Genomic DNA, 27,994 nt, shown 5'->3' on the forward strand with positions numbered 1-27,994 from the left:
ATATGGAAACCCAAACATATTCAAAATCCTTACAAAAACAAGGCATTTATTAGATTTCTGTTGAGACAATTGTAGTAATTAAAAGTTTTAAAACACATTAACTACTAAAATGGTCAGAAAATTCAATGAGCAAAAATTAATAAATTCTTAAAACTTGATATTCAATTTAAAAAAAAAAATTTTGTGTGGATTTTATCTGTTATTGTGTACTTTTTTATTGATTTTAAATGATGCTTACTTGATAAATACTGTATCATTATATCATAAATAATACACTGGGGTAGATAGAGTATGATCAAGCATTGTGTGATGCATGCCCTGGGTAACAAAACTAGAAGACAAAGGAGTCACATTGCTTGTTGTACAGTAAAGCAGCAATAAATTGCAATGACATAGCCCAACAGTTTTGATTCTAGATTCCTTAAATTCTGTATTATTTTCTGTCCAGCACTCTTAGTTTTGTTTCCACTTCCTGTTTGCCTCCGCCATTCTCGTCTGAGCGCTGGCTCCCTCATCTGTCCTTGATTGGCAATCAGGTGACACCTGTACCTCCATGCTGCCATATCTTTACCTGTGCACTTCCCTGTTGCATTTTTGTTTTTGTCTATAAATACATTTTTACTTGCACTTCGCCTGTCGCTTCTGCATTTTGGGGTCATGACCAACAGTGAGACAATAAGTAACAATAAATCACATTTAAGAACATAAGTTGGTAAAAATTCAAAGACTTCAGCGTCGAGCTCACACGTGCAATCGCAAAAATATGTTTTATTTCAAACAAACATCACATAACACAAACACACATAAAAATTATTAAATACACATTTGCCTCTCAGCTGAGGGACACACAAAACATGTTTATTGTGCCGGAAAGTTGCATTTGTCTGCTACTGTTTAGTATTTAAATGGCTGTAAAACCTATTGAAGTATTTTAGCATAAAAACATAGCACCTTGTCCCAGCCACTGTGTGTGCGTGTGTGGTGGGCATGAAGTCATACATTGATGATGATGATGATACAAGTCAGTGCAAAGTCAGACAGCATCAATAAAATGCATGTTGTCAGCCTATTTGCCGTTCATCATATTGTACATGATGTTACACACACACACCCACACAGGGACAGTATGGTGCAATAGCCGCTGTAAATAAATCCTACATGAGTCGTTAACACTAAGGCACTGCTCATAATAGCAGGAGAACACCAGCAGTGCAGCTGGTATAAAACGCACAAGCTGTGACCGCAAAAATAATGTGATGCAACCTCACCTGGTTGATGATAGAAAAAGATGATATAGCTTTCATATTTATATATATGTACAAACATGTAGAGGTTGTAGTGGTGGCTCAGGGGCAGTGTCCCTTTGAGACTCCACCCCCTTTCTGAGCTGCAAATGTGCTGTATATTATGTACATGTAAATACATATTTATATGTGTCAGTGCAAAATACTGAAATTTTAGCATTGTTGAGCATTTTTTCCTTCCACAGACACAAAGAGGTCTACATGTTCTTAATGGGTTATAATTTTAAAACAGTAATAAAATAAAAGCCATAAAGCAATATATAGTGCACAGTCCACATCAACCGGGTAATATTTATTTTATTGATCTGTATGTGTCAAGCCAGTTTGTGGCTCTAAATAAAGAGCTTATACTTAAGGATATTATATTTCCTCATTCCCTAAATCCAAAGGCCATGTATATTTGCTCATATTTCCTGGTGAGCCTCACACAGCCCAACCGACATTTCACACTACCTCCCAACCATATTTAAGAAGCACTGTACTGTTCTAACATTATTTTATTGTCTTTTGGCAAGCTACTCATGTATGTATGTATAAGTGTATATGTACTGTATGTATGTACAGTGTATGTAGGGCTGCAGCTGTCCACTATTTGAATCATCGAGTAATCTACCAGCTAGTTTGTTCGATTTGAGTAATCGGATAAAACACATTATAGCTTCAAAGTATATTTTAGGGTAAATATTTGAAATAAACACATTTTCTGCTTGCATTAACCTTCATTATTGTTCCCTAATGAATGCACATCATCGACATTGAAATTGTACTTTTACCATGTGTGCATTAATGATAAAAAAAAAAAAAAATCTCACAAATCTCTCTGATCACAGCACACACACTATTATGTGCGCTCTATTACAGTGGCCGTGCAAAAACTATGTATGCGTATTTAAAGTTCCAGGCACTCCATGCGGTCTGGATTTAATCAATTTTGATTAGTTACACTCATTAAACGAGGCAGCAGAATATAAATCAAAGCTTTTTTTAATCAAATTAATCGACCAATCGTTGCAGCCCAATGTAAATGTGTACATAGAATGTGTGTGTATATAATGTGTGTATAAACACACATTATATACACACACATCTGCATACATATACACACCTTGTAGAATTAAGTTATTTCAAATAAATAATAATCAAAACTATTAAATATCAGGGGAGGAGGTAATAAATACATCTAAAACTAACTATGCTTGAGCGGCTCCCTCTTTTCACACTCTTGTAAGGGAAAAGCGATTAAAGTATTCTGTAGAAGTTCGAGCAACTTGAATTTCTTGTAATAAAACAGAGATCCCGCACAATTGTTTGCCAATGCTTTTGACACAGAACTCTTCAAAGCAGGACCTTGCATTGAAGATATGTGTGCTTTCACACAGCAAATTAGATAATTAGATGCATGTGGTGTGTGAGAAAATATGTGTTGGACAGCGACGATTGCGTTCAACACAACAGGGGAGGTGTCAACCTCATCACCCTGACCTCAACGTTAGGGAATACTCCCTTCACACAGGTACTATTCCACTTCTGACACCACAAAGAAAGGTGGTAAGTTGTTTGGTTTGCTTTTATCTCCATACTTAGAGAGCAATGTTTTTATAGGCTGTGTGAAAGGGGCTTATAATGGTGAGTATTTAATAAAAATGAGGATGGTCGTAGGGAGTTTTTTTATTGTCGTCTATTGAAAGATTTGAATAAAGCTATAAATAAACCACGCTCCCCTAATGTTGAAAAGTGATCCAATTTCCACTTTTCCAATGAGAAGTTTCCATATATCGGACCAGAAATGCATTCCTACTTATAAACAAACCAAGCATGTTTGAAAAATATTTTCCTAATGATCAGGTCTTGGATCAGTGTTTGACTGAAGATCTACAGATTTAACAGGAAGTGAACGCTTGTTGTGTAAAAGTTGCAAGTAGTGGTGCCTCGGTTTTCATACGTCCCACTTTTCCTATGATTCGGGTTATATTTTTTACATGTAAAAAACTATTCCGTGTAATCCCAGTGTCCAAACAAAGTCTCTGCGAAGAATGACTATTGGTTCTTTTGGGGGGGCATACTTTGTGATGACTTGTCGGACTAAGTCGTCCTTTAATCAACTTTTAGTGGGTGAGTGGTTTACTTGTTCTAACAGAACACCCACAGAACGACGGGCAATTTCGTGTCTCTCTACGTTTTATCGTGACAGAGTAGTGTCCATCAAGCACTGTGCTTTGTGATATGTAATGAGGCGTTCAAGTGCGTAACTGGGTGCTAGGTGAATAGGCTTGAGGGCAGTATGTTTTTTTTCATTGCATATAACTGCTAAATAATCCACATGGGGCCAAAGAAAGTTGTGAGTGCTAGCACTTTGATAAAGAAGATAAGAAACACTATTGAATTGTTTAAAGAACTTACAAAGGTGGCCTCTGTGTGGCTCCTCTCTCCACATATCGCCCGTCCTTCCCAACTTTCTTTATTGATATGTATTTCACTATGGATGTGAATCTTACAACAACTCCTGATTTGATTCTTATTCTTGGAGTGATGACTAAATTCAGACATTATTCTGGAAACAAATCAATTCTCTCAATATATTATTTGGTTATTAACAATTATGATAAAACCTTTTTAAAGCAGGTTACGAAAGCTCCTCTTGCCTACTGTTGTCTAACATATACGCACAGAGTGAGTGTGAAGACGGCCTAAAAAATTTATTTTTGAAATAATGAATTGATTTAGAATCAACATAAATGAGAATCACTATTTGGATGTGAATAGTTTTTTTTTTACTGTAATTATTCTCTATAAAATGTGTGTTATGTATATATCCATGTGCCTGGAATGGATACATTGGGTTTACATGATATCTTATGGGAAAAAATTGTTTCAGTTTTCAGATGATTCGGTCATCATCAATTTGTTTTTTCCTGTCATAAAATGTGTACCAGGTCCTGACATATTTCTAAAAGAATCATGATACAAAAAGCTTGAGAGACAATAATACTGAAACAAATCTGTGGTGTAAACACAGGCAGCAGCATCAAAATAATCCACGGAAACACGTTATTGTGCTCGGTGATGCCTTCTATAGTCAAGCTCAGGAGACCTGTTTGTCAGATTTAGATGTAACAATGTGGACTTTTCAAGTGTCTACACTGAAAACGACCATTGTTCAAAAAGCAGTAAAGCAGTGGATAGACTCTGTGACATAGTAGACGGTCGCTGTGCTGTGCAGTGCATGGTAGCGCACAGAGCTACCAGCAGAGGTCAGCAGGAGCCTTTGGCGTTTCCATCAGTGGTCTTATTAAACACAATGACAAAAGTCACCATGTGTGATGTAAAAAAAATAAAAAATAGAAAAAAAAAGAAAATATATGCTTCCCTGATGTGCGAAGAAGAAGAGAATAGTGGGTACTTCGTGTTCCAGAGAGGCCCTTAAAAGGTCCGTGCTAGAACTCTCCATGAAGATCTTCTAAGGCCACCGTGTTCACAGGAGAAAAGTCAAATGTAAACACTGGAAAGAAACAGGAAAAAAGCATTCAAGTATATGAAAAATACATGGCTGGCTCTGCTGCTTTCCAGAAAAGAAGAGAGAAAGTCAAGAATTACATGTGCACAAAATTAAAATTTTAAGCATTTCTTATACTATTAATATCACAATGTAATATAATAAATATCCATCCATCTATCCATCTTCTTCCGCTTATCCGAGGTTGGGTCTCGGGGGCAGCAGCCTAAGCAGGGAAGCCCAGACTTCCCTCTCCCCAGCCACTTCGTCCAGCTCCTACCGGGGGATCCCGAGGCGTTCCCTGGCCAGCCGGGAGAGATAGTCTTCCCAACGTGTCCTGGGTCTTCCCTGTGGCCTCCTACCGGTCGGACGCGCCCGAAACACCTCCCTAAGGAGGTGTTCGGGTGGCATCCTGACCAGATGCCCTAACCAGCTCATCTGGCTCCTCTCGATGTGGAGGAGCAGCGGCTTTAGTTTGAGCTCCTCCCTGATGACAGAGCTTTTCACCCTATGTCTAAGGGAGAGCCCCTCTGCTGCCTCCGGTGTCCTTTGAGCCAAAAGAACCCAATAGGACTCCTTCTTCAGCTTGACGGCATCCCTGTCCACCAGCGGGTTCTAGGATTACCGCCACGTCAGGCACCAACCACCTTGCGGCCACAGCTCCAATCGACCGCCCCGACAATAGAGGTACGGAACATCGTCCACTCGGACTCAATGTCCAGCGCCTCCCTCGTGACATGTTCAAAGTTCTTCTGGAGGCGGGAATTGAAACTCTCTCTGACAGGAGACTCTGCTAGGCATTCCCAACTCACCACCAGGTGGTGATCGGTAGAAAGTTATTATAAAAATATAATAAATATTGTATTGGAAATCAGTGTGTAGATACGTCACTACAGATTCAGTCTGCATTGTGTAAAATGATAAACATTTGACAAAACACTAAAAAACTAAATTTAGAAAAATAGTTGAATTCATTAAATAATTATTTAAATGTGTTATCAATTAATTAGAATTGGAATTACATACATATACCGGTATGTGTTATTAAATGTGTCATTCATTTATACAATCTAAAATTACAATTAATTATTGATTTCACTATTGAATGATTTAATTAGGTATTTTACAATTTCTTAGTTTATCTATTCATTTAAAACTTGTCCCATTTGGGCCTTGTCAGCGTTTGATGAATTTATTTTACATGTCAAACTCAGCTGTCAAGAGAAGCTGTGTCGCACTGGTCGATATGTTGGTCGGAAAGTGCGGAAATAACTTCCACAACTTCAATCAATTCCTCTACTTTAACTGCAACACGCTCAGGGGTTCAGCAGGTGTCGTTTGTACATACACAGCAAGGTTTTAAATATCTACCACCGGCTCCTGAAAAAGTATGTGTTTATCCTCCTCAGCCGCCAAAAGACTTTCAAAGTTCCAGACTTCAGACAAAGGTAATGATTGGACTAGATTTGTGTTAGCCCCACCCACTATTTATTACAGCTGAGTTTGACAGATAAAATACATTCATGAAGTGCTGACAAGAGTCAAATGGGACAAATTTAAATAAATAAATACATCTTTAAATAATTACGGTACCTAAATGTGTTATTATTAAATCATTAAATAAATCTTAAAAATAATGACATCAATAATCAGTTACGTAATTACGTGTGATTTAATATTGAATAAAATAATGGCACATTAATGTATTTAAGTGTAATTATTATTATTGTTGACACATTTAAGTATTCATTTAAAGATGTATTTATTTTGTCCCATTTGGCTCTCCATACTAAAAACATTAGCCTCCTCTGTAATTTATTGTTTTGATCAGCCATGTTGACGCTGCACTGCCAGGCTTTGAGGTGAGATGTTTTAGATGCTAAACTTGACACTTCTTTAATGATGAACAACCTTTCTTAATGATTTTTAACACCATTAAATCATCACAGTGATCATTACGCATTAGGTTTTGCACTAAGCTACACGGTTAAAAATAGATAGCACACCTTATGTCATAAGGCACTTCAGTGAGGTGTCCCAGTGGCCTGTTTTGGAGTGGATCCGCTGTTAATCTCCTGTTCACCTACGTCCTCCTCTTCTTCTTCTTGCCAACCACCAAGTTGCACAGGGGTGGCTGAAGACGAAGTGGAATAAACATGGGCTGGGAAAACTTTGAAAAAAAAAGAAAAGAGTCTAAGTGATACAAATGCAGCACAATACAGAACATAATTACATAATTTTTGTTTACATTACATTTGTGGTACCTCCTGTGAGTTCTTAGTGTTTCCCCATACTTTAATTTACTTGTGGTGGCACACCCCAAGTAAAGTTAGGGCTGCCACAAGTAAAACAACAACAAAATGTTTCTAAATTTTGCGAAACAGGATGGTAACGCTTCACCTTCCAGGTGATACACATGAATCATGTTCCACAAATGATGGGCCTGATTTACTAAAGGTTTGCGTGCACTAAAACATGTGCAAATCTGATAGCACATGCAAAGCTGTTCCACTAAATGTGCGCAAAGTGGATTGCTAAGTGAGCAGAATCAGGTGTGTCATCCATTTTGCGTCTCTGCCTTCGTTAACATGCTAAATATATGCTAATCATCAAAACACCCACAATACTGGGAGGAGTAAATGCAAATATAATTATTTAGCACGCGCTATGCAATTTATCAACACTCATCACCGTTTTGTGACCACTATTTTACATTTTATTTAGCACGTGTCAGAAGGACGTGCAACCTGACAGTTCTACACATGGTTGCAGGATCAGTGCTCAAGCTGCACAGACGATGGACGGAGAATCCTCTGTCCTACGTGTGTGTGTCTCATAGGTGATGCAGCAGCAGCTCAGTATGTCAATAGCAGCATAAGTTACCACTCAGTCATCAATACTCATTGTTACAAAAAGTCGTTTGTTTCCGTTAGCTCTTGTAATAACAATGTCACTAATACTTGGTTAATATGAAGGTCACGGCATGTAAATGGAGTATTGTTGGCATTTAAAAAAAATGTTTTTTAGAGGTTTTTATGAGCGGAATAGATGACTCACATTAGCTACATTGTTAACTACATCTTGCTAGCATTTTTTTGCGATGAGCCATTTTTTGCAAAAGAAAGAGAAAAACACACGTGTGCTTGTCCCACATAAGGATTGCAAATTGTAGGCATTTTCTTTTTAAAAAGTGCAGTTCCACTTTAAATGTTTGTACTAAACGTCACAGTGATTTGGTGAAAGACCATTAAATTACAGTAAGTGTTTTTTTTTGTGAGTTGTGTGAAAAATTTCAAGTATAACACTATGTTGAGTGTTTGTCAGAAAACTAAAAGCCCAGGCAACATAGTAGGGAGTGCATTTTGGACGAATGTTCACCTTTTTTGTGCAACAGTTCAGAAGAGGTGTTCTAATATCCATTCCACATCACTTTTCATTTGAAATAAAAATTAGATACCAGTGCTGCATTCCTGCAACATGTGAGTGATGCTAAATTTACCTGTGTTGCTGTGGAGCTCCGTCATCGGCATCGGGTTGTGTTGCCAATGCCCGGAACTTCTCTGCGGATGAGAAGTCTGCTGGTGCAGCTGAAAAGACGGTAGGTGTGTCAAAGCAATATTTAGTCTACGTATTAAAACAAAAAAAACTTGTCTATATAATAAATTACCTCATGCATGTAAATGGCGTGAAGGCTCATCTCTGCTGAGGCAAACTCTGAGTGAAGGGTATTGCTCCGCAAGCGGCTGTCACTGATCGACATACTGGGAAAAACATAGTCAAACATATAGAATGTTAATTAAAGCTGATGAGAATTATTATTTCATTAGTCTGAGGTTTTGTTAGGACCTGTCAAAGACAGTGCGATCGCTGCAGTACATGGTGCTCTCTGGATGGGCAGAAGAGGTTTGATGGCGCAGTGGGCGGCCACGATGGCTGCCGTGTGGAAATTGGGAGGTGGACAAAGAGGCCAGGACGCTGGCGGCGGCCGACGCTGCAGTGCTTGGCGGGATAAAGCAATGATCTCTGCCTTGTAGTCCCGACGCCGTTAGTACGGGGTGCGCCAGGACGCTTGCTAACAAATTATCAGGCTGGAAACGACAAAGAAAGTGAATTTATGAGTCCCACACAGCGATGTTGCGAAGGGTTCCTTACCCCTGTTCCTGACTCGTTGGACTGCAGCGATGTGCAGAGAGGAGCCTCAGAGAGGAGAAGCTGCGTAGACGGACCACCTTGTGCGTCGTGATGCACCTTCTCCTTTAGGTGGCTGATGAACACAGAGCTCTCCAGCGGTGGCTGCCAGTGCGGGTTCTTAATGGTGAAGTGCATGAGGGACAACTCTGTCTTGCCGTTCTCAGCTTGTTGGTACACAGACGCCTCCGTCTGGCCCTCGGACATCCACTGTGATGTCATCAAACATGTTTATATATACAGTGTAATGATGTATTGTCTCATTAGGGTAACAAACTCTCAGCAAGGCGTGCTTACAGTTGGGTTTCCGTGGCGTCTGATGTCCATCTGTGCAAAGGAGCAGATGTCTCCCACTCCGACCACCTCCACCGTGAAGTTTCGGAAGAAGTCGATGATCTCCAGAGACTTGTTCCTCAGCAGGAAAATGAGAATGAAGGGCGTGACGATGGGACTCAGCAACTCTTCCAGGATGAACACCTGATAATGAGTGTTTTGAAATTGGAAAAATTACTACAATGTATCCCGCCCAGCAGCTTTTTAATTTTTTAAGTACATTACAATATGAAAGTGAATGAATGCCTGATGAGAGTGCACACTATAATTGCGATGGTAGTCTGAGTAAACAGCAACGACAGAAAATGGGAGAAGTCTGCATTGACCAGGTCATTTTACAGCTTGTAACATAGGCACAGTGTTTCCCACAAGAGTACGGTAGTATTTATCTGTGGTGTTGGGCTGTACAAAGCACATGCAACAATTCTACCAAACAACTATCAAAACAGATTTGTAAAAAGAGAAAATAATTATAATCTGAAAGAAACTGAGAATTGTAATAAATCTAGATTATAATGGAAAGAAGTATTTCAATCAGAAGTGTTAATTTATTGAACAAACTTGACAGTGGAATAAAACAATTTAAATCTCTTGCTGTATTAAAAAATTTTAAAAATCATGATGATGAAAAGATATGACTGAGTAGAATTATTTCTTCATTATTGGTTTAATCGTTGTAAAATGAAAATATGGCTTTGTAGTCGCCAACATTGAAAAACAATTGTTGTATTTGCGAAAATAGGGGGCAGATAAAAGTTTTTAACTTCTTTCTGCTCCTTTTCATTCATATTTTACTTTAATGGTATGTTTATTTTATTCCTTTGTTTGATTTTTTATAAATGAAATGAATAAATAAACTAAAATTGAACTGAATGTACACATCATTGCACAGCTGTTGTACTGATGAACAGATGTGTTATAATGTTGGACTAAAAGCTAAAATATGCTCTCACGTCACGTAGCTTGCATGCCCCTCTGACAGCATCCTTGATTTGTGTATAGCTTTTCAACGGGGCTGATGCATGACTTGCAATCCGACAACTCTTGTTGACTATCTATTAGCTTGTAGTTGTGGTTGTAAACAAAGGCGACCGACGCGACATCCACATTGTTGTTTGAGCTGAAACTAATCATTTTGAAACATTATTCTGTACATTCATTGTACATATTGCTACAAAAACCGAAGAACATGGTTGCCAAGTTGGGCTGTGCGTACCCTGAAAAAGAAAAGCCAAAGGACGGTCTGAAAGGAAAACCCAGAAATTATGTTGTAAAAAAGCCAATCTATCACCGTTCTGTGTTGCCGCTGATGCGAAGCAAGGTTTTTTTGGGGGTGCACGTAAAGGTCCGCCGTCGGCTTCGGGGGGGGAGGAGCCTCCGGCGTTAGTCACGCAAGCTATGTGATGCGCATAGACGTAATTTGGGTGGGGGGACATGTCCCCTGCACTTTGTAAGGTCCAAAAATAATGTTATGCCTATTGAATGGAGACAAGTCAAACGTTAGCGCCAGGCGGAAAACAGCTGCTCAGTTTGAAGCGTGTCTCTTTAGACCGCCCACAAGCTCATTGACTGGCTTCCTGGGACTGCCTTCTTGCAAACTTGACAATGATTGACAGCACACTGCAGCTAACCGATCAGCAGTAATATGAATCACCAACAATTAAGACAAACGGAAAATTCAAACAACAGGAGTTGAGTGCTCCACTCAACATAGTTATGTTATTGACTGCGCTGAGGGAAAAATATAGCTAATTGCAGCTGAAGTCTGTGATTACTGGTAGTGTAATAGTTTAAGTAGCAGAGTTTTCTTCCAGGGGACATGGTTGGATTCCCAGCCAGGACATACAAGGTTAACATAAACTAAATCAGAATAGAATCTTGAAAAAACTAATTAAAGTCATTTATATCATTCTGTTAATTTTAAACAAAAAATGTATTATTGAACAATTTGTTTCCCATTCATTGTACTCCAAACACGCATCTACCGGTAATCCTTTCTGCTCGTTTTAAGCCACACTCCCTGTGCGCAAGCCAGTCTCCTCCCAATTTCTGCAATCCAAATTTCATCCCTAGTGACGCGAGAGCATATTTCAGCTATAAGTCAGCTGTGGAATGTGCGTATGAAGTGCGTTGAGGAGAGTTATGATGCCATACTTACTCTAAGGAGCTAGACACAGACAGGCCTTATTATGAAGAGGTTGCGAGAGAGGAATTTCTGTGTGGGTCCAAATGTAATTGTGTCGCGCCACAACAAATAAATAAAGTATGTGGGGGAGGAGGTACTATGTCTATTTATATACTGTTAGGTAAGGCTGGACGATTATGGCAAAAATAATAATCCCGATTATTTTTATTGATATTGTAATCAAAATTAATAAGACAATTATTTATTAATTTGAAAACATGAGTATTTATTGTCACCCCAAAACACAACTTTAAATAATGTTTTCAAAAAAATAAACAGATAGAAAATAGTAACAAATAGGTCACAAGAAGTGAAATAATAGTAATAACAATAAATGTAAATAACAATAGCAATATAAAAAAAATAAAACATTTAGTTTTTCCACTTCAATTGTTTTTCATTTCATTTCTTTACCTTTTACACTTGTGTCACCACCTTGTAGTGTGTGCTTTCTGTGTCAAATACAATGTTATAAAATATTTGTTAATTAAATGCAAATAAAATCCCACACATTTATGGTGCAATACATCTTTGGACAATTTTGACCAGTATTTTAAGTCAAAGTGTAATAATTGTGTAAATGGATCAATAGGTGCTTTAAGTGCATTATGGTTGTGTAATGTACTTTTTTGAAACCTTTAATTTGATAGCACAGTCAAACCGGATGTGGCGCACCACGTTATTATTGTAAATGGAGGAGGATGTGCTCTGCTGTTCTCGGCTTGACGTGTGGAGACGACTTGAGGCTGTTTAAAAAAAAAAAAATTGAGAGCAGAGCGCCTCTGAAGTTGCAACTGCTGTTGTGTTTGTACAAACCCCGTTTCCAAATGAGTTGGGAAATTGTGTTGGATATAAATATAAACGGAATACAATGATTTGCAAATCCTTTTCAACCCATATTCAATTGAATGCACTACAAAGACAAGATATTTGATGCTCAAACTCATAAACTTTATTTTATTTTTGCAAATAATAATTAACTTAGAATTTCATGGCTGCAACACGTGCCAAAGTAGTTGGGAAAGGGAATGTTCACCACTGTGTTACATGGCCTTTCCTTTTAACAACACTCAGTAAACGTTTGGGAACTGAGGAGACACATTTTTTAAGCTTCTCAGGTGGAATTCTTTCCCATTCTTGCTTGATGTACAGCTTAAGTTGTTCAACAGTCCGGGGGTCTCCGTTGTGGTATTTTAGGCTTTATAATGCGCCACACATTTTCAATGGGAGACAGGTCTGTACTACAGGCAGGCCAGTCTAGTACCCGCACTCTTTTACTATGAAGCCCCGTTGATGTAACACGTGGCTTGGCATTGTCTTGCTGAAATTAGCAGGGGCATCCATGGTAATGTTGATTGGATGGCAACATATGTTGCTCCAAAACCTGTATGTACCTTTCAGCATTAATGGTGGCTTCACAGATGTGTAAGTTACCCATGTCTTGGGCACTAATACACCCCCATACCATCACAGATGCTGGCTTTTCAACCTTGCGCCTGTAACAATCCGGATGGTTCTTTTCCTCTTTGGTCCGGAGGACACGACGTCCACAGTTTCCAAAAACAATTTGAAATGTGGACTCGTCTTTTAAATTTTTCCTGAGGGAACTCTCCTGAAGGAATCAATAAAGTACTATCTATCTATCTATCTATCTATCTATCTATCGTCAGACCACAGAACACTTTTCCACTTTGTATCAGTCCATCTTAGATGAGCTCAGGCCCAGCGAAGCCGACAGCGTTTCTGGGTGTTGTTGATAAATGGTTTTCGCCTTGCATAGGAGAGTTTTAACTTGCACTTACAGATGTAGCGACCAACTGTAGTTACTGACAGTGGGTTTCTGAAGTGTTCCTGAGCCCATGTGGTGATATCCTTTACACACTGATGTCGCTTGTTGATGCAGTACAGCCTGAGGGATCGAAGGTCACGGGCTTAGCTGCTTATGTGCAGTGATTTCTCCAGATTCTCTGAACACTTTGATGATATTATGGACTGTAGATGGTGAAATACCTAAATTCCTTGCAATAGCTGGTTGAGAAAGGTTTTTCTTAAACTGTTCAACAATTTGCTCATGCATTTGTTGACAAAGTGGTGACCCTTGCCCCATCCTTGTTTGTGAATGACTGAGCATTTCATGGAATCTACTTTTATACCCAATCATTGCACCCACCTGTTACCAATTTGCCTTCCAAATAAGTTTTTGATGAGCATTCCTCAACTTTATCAGTATTTATTGCCACCTTTCCCAACTTCTTTGTCACGTGTTGCTGGCATCAAATTCTAAAGTTAATGATTATTTGAAAAAAATAAATAATTATCAGTTTGAACAGCAAATATGCTGTCTTTGTAGCATATTCAACTGAATATGGGTTGAAAATGATTTGCAAATCATTGTATTCCGTTTATATTTACATCTAACACAATTTCCCAACTCATATGGAAGCGGGGTTTGTACATTGATCTTCACAGCGCATTCCTTTTTATTGGCCAATTGACACTGCCCGTAGTTCCGTCAACGCGGAAATCCTTTTTTTTGTTGTTGAGTTTAGTGATTACCGATTAGGCATAAAAATCAAATAAAGAGTAGCAACCATGGTGAAATCCCACACTTTGAAGTACACATGCTCTTTTTTCACTAATTTGCTCCTCATCCCTTCCACCGTTACATCCATTCATCCATCCAGTTTCGACCGCTTATTCCCTTCGGGGTGATGGGGGGTGCAGGAACCTATCTCAGCTGCATTTGGACGGAAGGAGGGGTACACCCTGGACAAGTCGCCACCTCATTGCAGGGCCAACACAGATAGACAGACAACATTCACACTCACATTCACACACTAGGGCCAATTTAGTGTTAACAATCAACCTATTCCCAGGTGCATGTCTTTGGAGGTGGGAGGAAGCCGGAGTACCCGGAGGGAACCCACGCAGTCACGGGGAGGACATGCAAACCCTACACAGAAAGATCCCGAGCGCAGGATCGAACCCAGGACCTTCGTATTGTGAGGCAGACGCACTAACCCCTCTGCAATCTCTGAAATTTACATGCACTTTGCATGGCCCATTAATTGTTTTTCTTTTTTCATTTTATCACATTTTCATGGTCGTGAAAAGCCATAATCGAAATCAAAATGTTATTAATTGTCCAGCCCTACTGTAAAGCTCATTCCACAAAATGCTCCAGATTAAATTCTACAGTATGGCTAATCCACTTCCCAGTGTGACAAGACAAGGTTTGCACTCACCGCTTTGTACTGGAACAGCTGCGCCACCTCATCGCGGGTTTCGCTCTTGTTAGCAGTGCCCCTCCAGTGGTCTGGCATGTAGTGGATGTGGGCCAGCATGCACTGTAGCAGCTGCTCTGGACACCACACCATATGCTCGTCTGGGATAAAGGACCTGGTGTAGGACAAATAAGAAATTACGAATGCATTTGTTGTTGAAAATTTCGAGGATAGTCATTTCTGTGTTTTTATAAACTAGTTATCAAATGACGCACGTGACCCACCTGGTGATAGTGATGATCACTCCTAGCACAGTGATGACAGTCAGAATGTGCTGCACTGTCAGAACGTCTTCATCGTAGACGGTGAGTGCGATGAGCACCGCCAACACCGAGCCAGAGAAGAAGGCAATGTTTTTAGCAAGCACGGTGAACAGCGGCGATGTGAAGGAGTTCATGTATTTGGACGTGGGCTTGTAGCCTCGGCCTAAGCGTCCGTGCAGCTCGTGGTTGAGCTCGTTGAAGTGACGCAAATACAATCGACCGTAGAGGGACCAGCGGCGTGCACCCAGACTCCCGGGCTCGCGGCGAATTATTTCAGTGTAGCTGAAGAAGGCGTAGAGGATTTGCCACACCAAAATGAAGGGACAAAGCAGCAGGTTGGCCACGCCCATTAGCAGTATGACTCTGCTAAGCTGCTGCGCTAGTTCCAGGCGGTTACCACTGCGCTTGTACTTGGAGTGCAGGTTCCACTTGTTCTGGAACAGCGATCCGGGCCCCCAGAAAAGGATGAGTTCAAAGTTGTACTTTAAGCCCTGTGTGAGAAAGACCACATTTCCCAGCAGGGGGAGCTGCAGCTGCACAGGCAGCAGGGATTTGTTGATCATGGCCACCATGTAGTTCTTGAAGCGCAGGATGCGGTGATAGATGTCGAGTTCTGTCAGCTCTTTCTTGTGGATGCACATTTGCTGCTCTCGCTGCAGGCTGATGAGGCGGTCCTGGACTTCCTGCCACGTGAAGTTGCATAGTTCATCCTGAGACAATGAGACAGTAGTGAGTCACGTTCACACACTTGGATGGATACATTCATCTATATAACTCAAGCAATGTAGCATGACGCTCTGTGAAATTAACTATGCAAAGAAAAGAAATAATGGCTAAGTACTGTGTTGTAATCAATGTCTGATTTCTGACATGTACCATTCGGATCTTCAGCGCTTTGATGTAGAACTGGCGGATCTCCCAGTAGCTCAGGACATTGCAAAAGACCTTGATGAGGCGATATATCCAGAAGACGGCCGCCATGATGAGCAGGAATATGATCCAGCTGTTGTCTTGGATCCTAAAGGTGGATGGAGACATGACCCAAAACAAGCAACATTACTAATAAAGATCACAAAATGTAATTGTATCTAGAATTCTCCAAGTAGTAAGATTATTTATGAATTTAGAACAGTGGAATTTATCTTAATTTAATGGAAAAAAAACTTCGGCTCAGTGAGCATCTAAAGTATTAGCTACATAAGTGTGTGTTGCTTTTTCTTTAGCTCTTTTGCAATATCACTCACAAACGTATTAGTGAAGCAACCAGAAAAATGTGATGATAACTAGGTGTTTCCGGATCCGATATAGATATCGGTCAGATATCAGGAAAAAAACCTCATTGGATGATATCGACTTGCAACTAAGCTCTGGTACAAGAAGTCTTGCAGAGTGTTTAGGCAGAATGAGACAACATACACAAAAACATTAAAACATTAAAAAATACAAGCAATCATCAGTACAAGCACACTATCCATCCATCCATCCATCTACTACCGCTTGTCCCTTTTGGGGATGGCGGGGGGTGCTGGAGCCTATCTCGGCTGCATTCGGGCGGAAGGCGGGGTACACCCTGGACAAGTCGCCACCTCATCGCAGGGCCAACACAGATAGACAGACAACATTCACACTCACATTCACACACTAGGGCCAATTAAGTGTTGCCAATCAACCTATCCCCAGTTGCATGTTTTTGGAGGTGGGAGGAAGCCCACACAGTCACGGGGAGAACATGCAAACTCCACAAAGAAAGATCCCGAGCCCGGGATTGAACTCAGGACTAGTCAGGACCTTCATATTGTGAGGCACATGCACTAACCTAGTAACCCCTGTTTCACCGTGCTGCCCACAAGCACACTATGGAACAGTAAAATACATATTCTATTGAACCAATAAAAGAATTGTGATAAAGTGCTATGAGACAATAAATCCTCCAATAAGCACACAAAGTTGGTCCGAGGTCGGGTCGCGGGGGCAGAAGCCCAGACTTCCCTCTCCCCAGCCACTTTGTCCAGCTCCTCCCGGGGATCTCGAGACGTTCCCAGGCCAGCTGGGAGAGATAGTCTTCCCAACGTGTCCTGGGTCTTCCCCGTGGCCTCCTACCGGTCGGACGTGCCCTAAAAACCTCCCTAGAGAGGCGTTCAGGTGGCATCCTGACCAGATGCCCGAACCACCTCAAATGGCTCCTCTCGATGTGGAGGAGCAGTGGCTTTACTTTGAGCTCCTCCCGGATGACAAAGCTTCTCACCCTATCTCTAAAGGGAGAGCCCCGCCACCCGGCGGAGGTCGCTCATTTTGGCCGCTTGTACCCGGATCTTGTCCTTTCGGTCATAACCCAAAGCTCATGATCGTAGGTGAGGATGGGAACTTAGATCGACCGGTAAATTGAGAGCTTTGCCTTCCGGCTCAGCTCCTTCTTCATCACAACGGATCAATACAGCATCCGCATTACTGAAGACGCCGCACCGATCCGCCTGTCGATCTCACGATACACTCTTCCCTCACTCGTGAACAAGACTCCGAGGTACTTGAACTCCTCCACTTGGGGAAGATCTCCTCCCCAACCCGGAGATGGCACTCCACCCTTTTCCGGGCGAGAACCATGGACTCGGACTTGGAGGTGCTGATTCCCATCCCAGTCGCTTCACACTCGGCTGCGAACCGATCCAGCGAGAGCTTAAGATCTTGGCCAGATGAAGCCATCAGGACCCCATCATCTGCAAAAAGCAGAGACCTCATCCTGCAGCCACCAAACCAAGATACCCTCAACGCCCTGTCTGCGCTTAGAAATTCTGTCCATAAAAGTTATGAACAGAATCGGTGACAAAGGGCAGCCTTGGCGGAGTCCAACCCTCACCGGAAACGTGTCCGACTTACTGCCGGCAATGCGAACCAAGCTCTGACACTGATCATACAGGGAGCGGACCGCCACAATCAGACAGTCCGTTACCCCATACTCCCTGAGCACTCCCCACAGGACTTCCCGGGGTACACGGTCCAATGCCTTCTTCAAGTCCACAAAGCACATGCAGACTGGTTGGGCAAACTCCCATGCACCCTCAAGGACCCTGCCGAGAGTATAGAACTGGTCCACAGTTACACGACCAGGACGAAAATCACACTGTTCCTCCTGAATCCGAGGTTCGACTATCTCCAGTACTCCTGAATAGACCTTACCGGGAAGGCTGAGGTCTTCTCTTGTATTTAAGTGAAGTCATTTACAAAAGGTAAACATGGTAGGTCATATGTAGGCTGTAGGTCTTAGCAGCTACACAACAGCTAAAGACAACAAGTAGATGTACTGTATGTAGTAATAAGTGTCCTTAATTGAATAATATTGCAGTCTAAAATAAGTAATAAGTGTCCTTAATTGAATAATATTGCAGTCTAAAACATTTGTCAATATAAACGTCATGCATCAAAAAATATAGTAGCATATAGGAGGGTTGCAATCACGTGACCTAGAGTAGAGGAACATTCGGGCACTTCCGGGTTTCAGGCGATGGTCGGAGCCCCATTAGGCTACTGATTATTTACCTAAATCAGTGCATATTTGGGCGTAATTTGAAAGTTTTAGAGGCAAATATAAAAGCAATCATGAAAAAATATTTTAAATGGGATTGAGTGGATTTTTACACTCTTGAGAAAAATATATTTTTTAAATATTTAAACAATTTATCATGACCAAGAGGTTACTGCTACCTGACTTCACTTGACACTCACAGGTATTTAGACAAGAAAAGATTGGAGTCACACACGTCTTTACGTCTGAGGGGTCAACAAATTAAACATTAATCGGTGAAAGACAAAGTTGGATTTATTTGTACATCGCTAAGTAACGTATATATCATAACGAGTGCCGTGCTGCTGCGATCGCAATGCTAATGAGAAAAAGGATAAGTTTGTTTGCAGTTGATTTCCTGCTACTAATATTACTCTCGTATATAATTCCTGTCTGCAGTTGTTCTTATGGTGTGAAGTTCATATTTTGTCTCATTATTTAGCTGTATATGTCCCTGTTGTTCAGCAATGTTTGCTACCAATATCAGGATTCAGTATATGCTGTTGAGCCTACCATAGATGTATTCATCTACTTTATAAACACTATTAATTATATGTTCTTGATGCTAACAAATATCACCAAAGACGCTATAATGTGGTCATTCATGTCGAATAAAGCACTTGGCATTCCTGCACAACAACAACTAAGCTTTTAGTTTCTTTTATTAAATTGGAAATTGAAAATATGGTGGATTGGACAAAAAAATTACAATAGTTATTACTAGAACTTAACATGTTAACTTGTTTATTTGAACAAGCAGGTCTTCATAGTTATATTTAGGCATAGCAACCACAAAAGAACACAAACTAATGCGATCTCTTGGCCTTTCTTTACATTTAGTTCTGCTCTCAAACACTATTAATATAGTAGAGAATAAACTGGATTGTCTGGAGACACAAGCGGTTCGATTGTATTCCACAAGATGATGAAAGTGGTATCTTTAAGAGCCATTTCTGTCAACTCAGTTTCGTTTTTTCCCTGACTTTAATATCTTTATGTGCCACTTCCTTCGGGACTCTATGAAAGCTATTTCCTATCTCTCTATTTGAACCACTGGAAGACCCAAGAACAGCAATATGACATTTTCTGATCAAATGCTACACTCACTCTCACTTGTTTTAATGCTACGCTCAAGCTGCTTGACCATCGTGTCAATTAAGACGCAAATAAGAAAAACGGATGTGACTTCTTATGCAATCCTCCTATTACTGACACAAAGTTTCAAAATCTCTGGATCATTTAATGTCTTGTGTCATGCCCTTCATTCTATGTATTATTAAGGCCATTGGATGTCACCAAAACTAAAATAAACTAACCACTGCATTAATCTGTCAAAAGGTTTGTGTTTTCATACCTATCATTTTTTTGAGTAGTTTAACTTGATCAAACCTTTTCAAACATTCCACACTACAAAGTAATACAAGTCTGTACTATGATTCCTGCTGATATTGTATTATATTAACATCAGTATCAGAAAATGCTGAAAGCTCCAATATCGGTATTACCGCGACAGTCCGAATAACTATAGAACCGGAAATTGAGCCTACTGCAGCAAAGGAAAAGCTCTGGCTTCTTAGCATAATTCATGAAATATAAATTGCATTGACGTTATTGCTCCCATTGTGGTACCTCAGTTTTCATAAGTAAACCGTTCCAAAAGAACAAACTGATTGAAATCGAAGTGTACAAAGAAACATCATTTTTTCCTAAGAAATCATTTAAATCCAATTATTCATTTCCAAACAACTAAACATATAAAAAAAAAGCATTTGAAAAAAACAAATATTATAGTTTTACATACTGCAAACAATGTGAAACATATATAAATGACGAATCACTTTTATTGAAGACTCTTGGCAGCAAAGACGGTAAGGAAGGACACCACCTTTGTACTTTACTACGCATTATTTCTTAAGACTCAATACGGTTTCTTACCTTTTTTATTTAAGTACAGGGCAACTCCTTTTGGCCCCATTGTGAATTATTTGGCAGTCGTATTCAATAAGAAAAGCACAGAAATGATGATATGCGTTTAAACAGACGTACGTTAAACAAGACTATTTGAAAACCAGATTTTGCTAAAACCGAATTATGCAAAACTAAAACCACACCATTTAAATAAAGCAATACCTATGAAACGCCACTAGGCCGCAGTATCGCCAAAAAGATAGTCATACTCCCTCTCCCTGATGAACCTTTTGGAGAGTGTGTAATTTGACTTTAATTTTGGCTTTATTTATACTCATTAAACTATGATTCACTGCTATTTTCACTATCTCCCTGTTACTGTATGAGAGCACTTTTCTGGACTTTTGCCTATCGTTCACAACTTTATTGAAGACAAGAAAGCATGTTTTTCTGTTTTTTATGCATTCTAAATAGTAAATCGGTGCAAGCAAAAGTCTGCTTACAATGAAGCCTATGGGAGTCACAATACTCTGCCTATTAAGCACTTAAAAAACATCAAAACACCTCCTTCAACGTTCTATATACACACTGAGTATATATGTAATGTAGTAAAATTCACGATACCATGTAATATTAACGTATTTTGATCATTTTAAGCATACAGCGGCGCATTAATTTCACAAACCCATTAAGACATTTGCTTTTTCCATCGACAACATTACTGATTATTACTGCAGACTTCATGAAGGCCAACATAATAATAGTGTCACTGGAATTGCGCCTGTTAGGATGTTGATATTATCCCGTTTTGATGAAGAATGACTTATAATCTTCGCAAAGAATAAGATGGGTGCAACCAAATGTCTTTTTGTGTCTTTCTCGCCATCTCCGGGTCTAAATTGGCTGTCAAAGTTGACCAACTTGTCGGATTACGGCCTCATCCTTCTACTATACAAGTGAGAGGCATTATTTATGATCTACAATTATCTTTCACGAGCTCCAAGGCGAGTAAGCAGCTCACCAACTGGTGATGTCAATATAGCAGCATAAGCTAGTTAGTCTCTGTGATCACGGTGCAGCTAAAAATAGTTTGTTTACGATAGCGCTTTTAGAAACAATATCGTTAATACTTCGTTAATATTTAGGCCACAAATTGTTAATGAAGTATTGTTGGCGGTTTTTGGATGTTTATTTAAAGAGCTTCATGGGCGAAATAGAGGACCTCCCAATGATTTCATTGTAAGCAGACTTTAATTCATGGTCATTTATGAGGTACAATGCTTTAAAAAAGACAAACATAGGTGTTCTTGTTTCTTATAGACTAAATTTACACTGCAGGCCAAAGTGGCCCAAATCGGAATTGTTCCAAATCTGATTTTTTCCAGCTGACTGTTTACACTGCAAGTAAAATTTGTTCTTTACTAGACTCCAATTTAAATGCACACAGGCCCCAATGTGGCCTCGATGTCAATTGCATGCGCAGTTCGATAAAGTGAAAACAAATGAAGTTCACCGAATTCCATAAATGAACAAGGAAGTCACTGCTAGTATTACAAAATAAAAGTTGCCACAGCTTAAAAATGATACCATTTTACATTAAACTAAATTAAAGTAATATAATGTACGAATGGAGATATATATATACCGGCAGTTTAATATACAGTACTTGGGAGGGTTCTAATCTTTTGATGGCTGTTAAGTAGAGGAAACACGGACATAACCATGAATCTACGGTAGCTTTATTTTTCAACTCAGTTACGTAAACAACGTATGCAATGTACGTAACATGTAAGCAAATACGCCAGAGCGTCAATTCTGGTCTTTCAACAATCGCAATTTTTTCAGAATCAAAATATATATTCATATAGCTTATTATTTGCGCACTATTGACTAGCAATGCACCGAAAATTCTTTGCTCACCAAAACTGGAAGTAGTGATGAATTACCACTTCCGCTGACGGGCTGCATCTTTCCCCGCGCGCACGAATGACGTAGCTCGCCCAAAGATGATGAAAAAGTCACATTGCCGTTTAGACCAGCGTCACATTTAAATAGATCATATTCCAATCGGATTTGGACTACATTCTGATGTGGCCTGAATCTGAGGCAATAAGATCAGATTTGAAGCGTTTAGACTAGCAAAACAATTCGATCTGTGTCAGTTGAGGATTAAAAAACTCATATTTGGTTGGTGTGCAGTCTAACGGGCCCATAAAGATTGTGAATATAGAAAAAAAACTTTTTAAAAATTGCAGTTCCCATTTAAAATATTGTCCGTAGTGTTAATAAAAGTTTAATGGATGGAACAAATTAACTAACCTGACAATATTTCCAATGGGAAATGTGGTTTCAGAATGGGAACAATTTGAAAAGTCGATCAGCTAAACATGACAACTCAGCTGCTGTTATGTTAAAAAGAGGTTTTGATTCAACAAAAAACAACCAACCACTTGTTTACACACCTTCTCCTGATAGTCGTCCAAATCTACAATTACGAAAGCTCCAGGAAGCCGCTACCCTTCATAAAGAAATTAGAGACGGCACATGGCACCAGGGTTACAAATTATGGAACGCCATGATCCCGTCCAAGTGGTTGCAAGTCATCTAATACTTAGCTTTACTGAGAAGGAGAAGGACACTGACAGAAGACCTATTACTCCAGCAGTGGAAAACAAGCACAGGCCAAGCAAGCTACTGTGGAAGGGAAAATATGATAACACTGGGTGGAGTGGGCGGGGACTGTTCCTCGCAGCTCTGCCAGTGAAGTGTCGTGTGGCTGACTGCTCGCTGTGGCCCAGCCAAAGTGTTTTAGCGTCTCAGTTGACCACGTTTATCTCACTGACACTGATCATTTACTGAACACTGGACACACAAACAAGTTTCTAGCGTCATCGACAGTTGAGTGTCGCAACAGGAAAGCTTATCACAAGGTGCAATAAAAGGAACAAACCTCCATCAACAAAATGTGATCTTCAGACAACCACAATGCATTCCACTGTTGTGTTCATATTTTATGTACTATAAAATTAAACGTTTGTATCAGTTAAAGGGAGAGTTACCTCTCAGTGCACTGCTGGCTGGGCAAGAGGGCATCGGTGATGGTTACTTTGCTCCTGTCCAAGGGGTTGTGTCCTGACCCCGTGTGATTGACAGCTCGATTGGCGAACAGGACGTCGTACTCCACGCAGTTAACCAGGAACGTCGTGAAAGTGACGACGAACAAAAACTGACTGTTAAGACAGAGAAAAACGCTAACACACTAAACAGAACACACAGAGAAATGTATTAAGTGTTGATAGCTGGGGCATTTATGGCCCGCAACTAATTTCTATTGCCACGTTAGCTCAGATTTATAGCATTAGCACACATAACTTAGAGTATTTTCCAAATATTTAGCACCCATTTCACCATCTTCAAATGTGATATTATTTAAGTAGGGTGTGAGTCTGAGACAACATATTATATTTTCTAGAGGTGGGAGGGTTAGAAAAGCGAGTTTGTTATATCGACTGATAAGGTCATGTGAATAAAACATCTTGCAGCTTGTTGATTTCTTCTAATGTGCAATATTCATGACACATGCTGACTTAATGACGTGTTCCAGAGCATCTATTGGTTCATGAGGCCCTGTATTAACGTAAGCCGTGGCCACATTCATACACCACCAGTTCAAGGCCTAAAAATAAAGATGCCCCCACCGGCAGTTGTCTCAAACAGCAGTAATTGAAAATGAATGGGGGAATGAGTCAACACTTTTCAGTTGAGCTTATATGAAACATTAAAGAACTATTGAATTGTGTTAAGTGCAAAAGTTCAATTGCTAAAGGACTGAATTTTTGGGGAAAATTATGACGGAAAACTATCATACTGTGCGTGGTTTCGGGAAATCTTGCAATAAATTAAGAGTTACACTTGAAAGCGCAGTGAACTAGCATCTAAGGATTGCATTCTTTCATCTTCTTTCTTTTATGTGAAGAGAAGAAAAACATCTGCCAACATCAGCTCTTAGCTAGCTGTCACATGTTATCAAAACGCAGATATTTTTTGTTATAAAACACGGCAATAGATAATAACTTCTTTTTACACTCGCAACCAGGGATGTTCCGATTAGGGTTTAATGCTGCCAATTTGGATCATTCATGAGTGAGATCGGCTGATACCAATACCGATCATTGTGCATTTAATGTTTTCAATGTATTTATGGTGAGTGCTATTGACAGTTTAACAATATAAACACAATTTAAAAACTAGCTCCTTATTATTTTTATTACATAGAGTTGTTTAAGCAAAATAAAATCCAAAACTACTATCTACTACTCATTTACTAACTCCCTTTTGTCCAAAAAGTGTGCCTCTGTCCACGGAATGTTTCCCTGAGTTTGACACGTTAACAAAAACAACAAACAAAGGATTTGGAGAAAATATTGCTATCCAAAAATTCCCTATATATTTACATATATCGACAACACCAATAAAAAAAATCACTCCACGGCAGTGCTGAAACACCAACATTTGTAATTATATTATTCTCTCTCTAGATTCTTATTCATATTTAATAGCTGCTTACTTTCTACTGCAACGCGGTTCCATCTACTCTTCTTTAACATTACTAGGCACTATCTTTTAAAATGTACTTGTGTTGTTTATAGCTATTTTCACAGTTAGCTTAGCTATTAGCATGAGTGCTTCTGGCCAGCTCTTGGTGTGTAATAGGTTCAGCCTCGTCCTCCAGTGATACTGACATTTGAGATACTAAGAAATGCAGTTCATTTGCCATAATGGAGGTGATTATTATTAGCTAAAGGGAGTTGCTCCACATGGTTTATGGAGACACATACCCTAATTATCAGCTAGCCGCTTGTTAGTCAGGCGACTAAAAATAAATATAGTGTCAGCCAGAGGGTTTATGATCGGAATTAATTGGCAATGGCGATACTTTTTCACGAAAATCGTCTAATACTGATCATCCATCCATCTATTTTCTACCGCTTGTCCCGTTCGGAGTCGCGGGGGGTGCTGGAGCCTATCTCTGCTGCTTCGGGCGGAAAGCGGGGTACACCCTGGACAAGTCGCCCCCTCATCGCAGGGCCAACACAGATAGACAGCATTCACACTCACATTCACACACTAGGGCCAATTTTAGTGTTGCCAATCAACCTATCCCCAGGTGCATGTCTTTGGAAGTGGGAGGAAGCCAGAGTACCTGGAGGGAACCCACGCAGTCACGGGGAGAACATGCAAACTCCACACAGAAAGATCCCGATCCCAGGACCTTCGTATTGTGAGGCACATGCACTAACCCCTATTCCACCGTGCTGCCTTAATTCTGATCGATCCGTAGTTACCGTATTTTTCGGACTATAAGTCGCAGTTTTTTTCATAGTTTGGCCGGGGCTGCGACTTATACTCAGGAGCGACTTATGTGTGAAATTATTAACACATTACCGTAAAATATCAAATAATATTATTTAGCTCATTCACGTAAGAGACTAGACGTATAAGATTTCATGGGATTTAGCGATTAGGAGTGACAGATTGTTTGGTAAACGTACAGCATGTTCTATATGTTATAGTTATTTGAATGACTCTTACCATAATGTTACGTTAACATACCAGGCACGTTCTCAGTTGGTAATTTATGTGTCATGTAACGTACACTTATTCAGCCTGTTGTTCACTATTCATTATTTATTTTTAAATTGCCTTTCAAATGTCTATTCTTAGTGTTGTGTTTTATCAAATAAATTTCCCCAAAAAATGCGACTTATAGCAATTATATATGTTGCGACTTATATATGTTTTTTCCTTATTTATTTTGCATTTTCGGCCTGTGCGACTTATATTCCGGAGCGATTTATACTCCGAAAAATACGGTAATAATGCTAGATGATGGCAACAGTTACGACTTTGAGACAGATTATTACTGGCGCAATTTGTTTTTGCGTACAATTGCAATTTATAGTACCGTAGTAAATACACCTTTGAATACTTACACAAGCTCAAAGAACTCTGACAGCATCATGCAGGCAAATCCATTCTTTTGATGGAAATGGTAGATGTGGATGTACAGGTTAAGGGAAAATGTAAAAACTGTCCTGGTAAAAATAAGTGTTAAGTTTGTGTACGAACATGTGTTGTTGTTACTTGAAAAGTACAACAGTCAATACACATTAATACATAGCTTACTGCTGGTAAATCAGCATTTGGATGGATCTGTATGCATGCAACAACCATGTAAACAAAGTCAATGTGAACAAAGGATATCCTCGTGAAGAAGTTATCCAAGTTTTTGATGTGGTGCCAAGAATCTGCAACAGATTAACATTAACATTGTTATGTGGTGTTGTTGTTATTTCTTCGTCATGACAGTGTTTACCTTTCAGGCCTTCGGGCACGTGTAGCAGCAGGTCCTCCTCTCCCGGCGGTGAGTCCTCCTCCAGGTCCTCGATCCTCTGGTACTCCCTGTAAGCTTCCAAGTTGGCCATGGTGCTTCACATTCCAAAGTCACTTATTGCCCAGGAACCACTCGGGGGTTAAAATAAAAATAAAAATCTCCTTCCGAAGCGAACGCAGACTATTCAACCTTGGCTACATCGTGCAAGCTAGCCACTCAGTGTGACTGGGGCTAAAGCTAAATTAGCATGATTGCTGGCTGGCTTGTGACGTAAACCTTCAACGGAACCAGGCAGATATTGGGTGGGTAAATAGCGATGGTTTAAATGCGTGTGAGAGTTTCAGTGTTTGGCTAGCGTGAGGGTGAATCAGCCATAAAGAGTGGTCACGTAGGGTGACAGGGTTTGTTTTGTTCCCCCGCAATTGCTGCGTCCATCCGACTCCTTTGCGTTCCTTTGACCTTTTTGACCAGCTTCGTATCCGCTGCCGTGGAGTCGACTTCAGTTAGTCCGCCAGTCTTGCAGTAGGTGCTTCCAAAAATACCATAACAGTGAACCGTGTGTTTGTTTGCTGACTGTTTTTGTCTCTCAAAAACAAACGTCACTACCGGTTTGGCCATGACCACTTCCGGTACACTGTTTTTTTTCTTTTTTTCTTTTTTTTATTGAACAAACATACTAGGGGCGTGGGGAAAAATCGATTCGAATTCGAATCGCGATTCTCACGTTGTGCGATTCAGAATCGATTCTCGTTTTTAAAAAATCTTTTTTTATTTATTTTTTTATTTTTTATTTATTTATTAATCAATCCAACAAAACAATACACAGCAATACCATAACAATGCAATCCAATTCCAAAACCAAACCTGACCCAGAGACACAAACACGACACAGAACAAACCAAAAGTAGTGAAACAAAAATGAATATTATCAACAACAGTATCAATATTAGTTACAGTTTCAACATAGCAGTGATTAAAAATCCCTCATTGACATCATTATTAGACATTTATAAAAAATTAAAAAAAGAACAATATTGTCACAGTGGCTTACACTTGCATCGCATCTCATAAGCTTGACAACAC

At 39.9% G+C, this 27,994-nt stretch overlaps 1 protein-coding gene across 2 annotated transcripts; it reads right to left on the reverse strand.

Annotated features, from left to right (window-relative positions):
* Positions 1–476: 476 nt before the first annotated feature.
* On the reverse strand, positions 477–27,497 carry atg9b (autophagy related 9B). 2 transcript variants are annotated; one of them, XM_072915203.1, is made up of 14 exons: positions 26,894–27,497; positions 26,780–26,825; positions 26,511–26,573; positions 23,577–23,747; positions 15,927–16,068; positions 15,012–15,760; positions 14,749–14,902; positions 9,283–9,462; positions 8,950–9,195; positions 8,644–8,885; positions 8,465–8,558; positions 8,297–8,384; positions 6,804–6,967; positions 477–4,803 (listed from the first exon to the last, which is right to left on the reverse strand). In XM_072915203.1, the coding sequence occupies exons 1-13, from the start codon at positions 27,000–27,002 to the stop codon at positions 6,822–6,824; spliced, it is 2,430 nt and encodes an 809-aa protein (XP_072771304.1). In that variant the 5' UTR covers positions 27,003–27,497; the 3' UTR covers positions 477–4,803; positions 6,804–6,821. The 2 variants fall into 2 exon arrangements, with proteins under 2 accessions (XP_072771304.1, XP_061835363.1); XM_061979379.2 differs by lacking the exons at positions 23,577–23,747; positions 26,511–26,573; positions 26,780–26,825; positions 26,894–27,497 and adding an exon at positions 22,980–23,059.
* Between the last annotated feature and the right edge of the window lie 497 nt (positions 27,498–27,994).

The sequence above is a fragment of the Nerophis lumbriciformis genome, linkage group LG19 (genome assembly GCF_033978685.3).
Source record: "Nerophis lumbriciformis linkage group LG19, RoL_Nlum_v2.1, whole genome shotgun sequence".
Classification (NCBI taxonomy): domain Eukaryota; kingdom Metazoa; phylum Chordata; class Actinopteri; order Syngnathiformes; family Syngnathidae; genus Nerophis; species Nerophis lumbriciformis.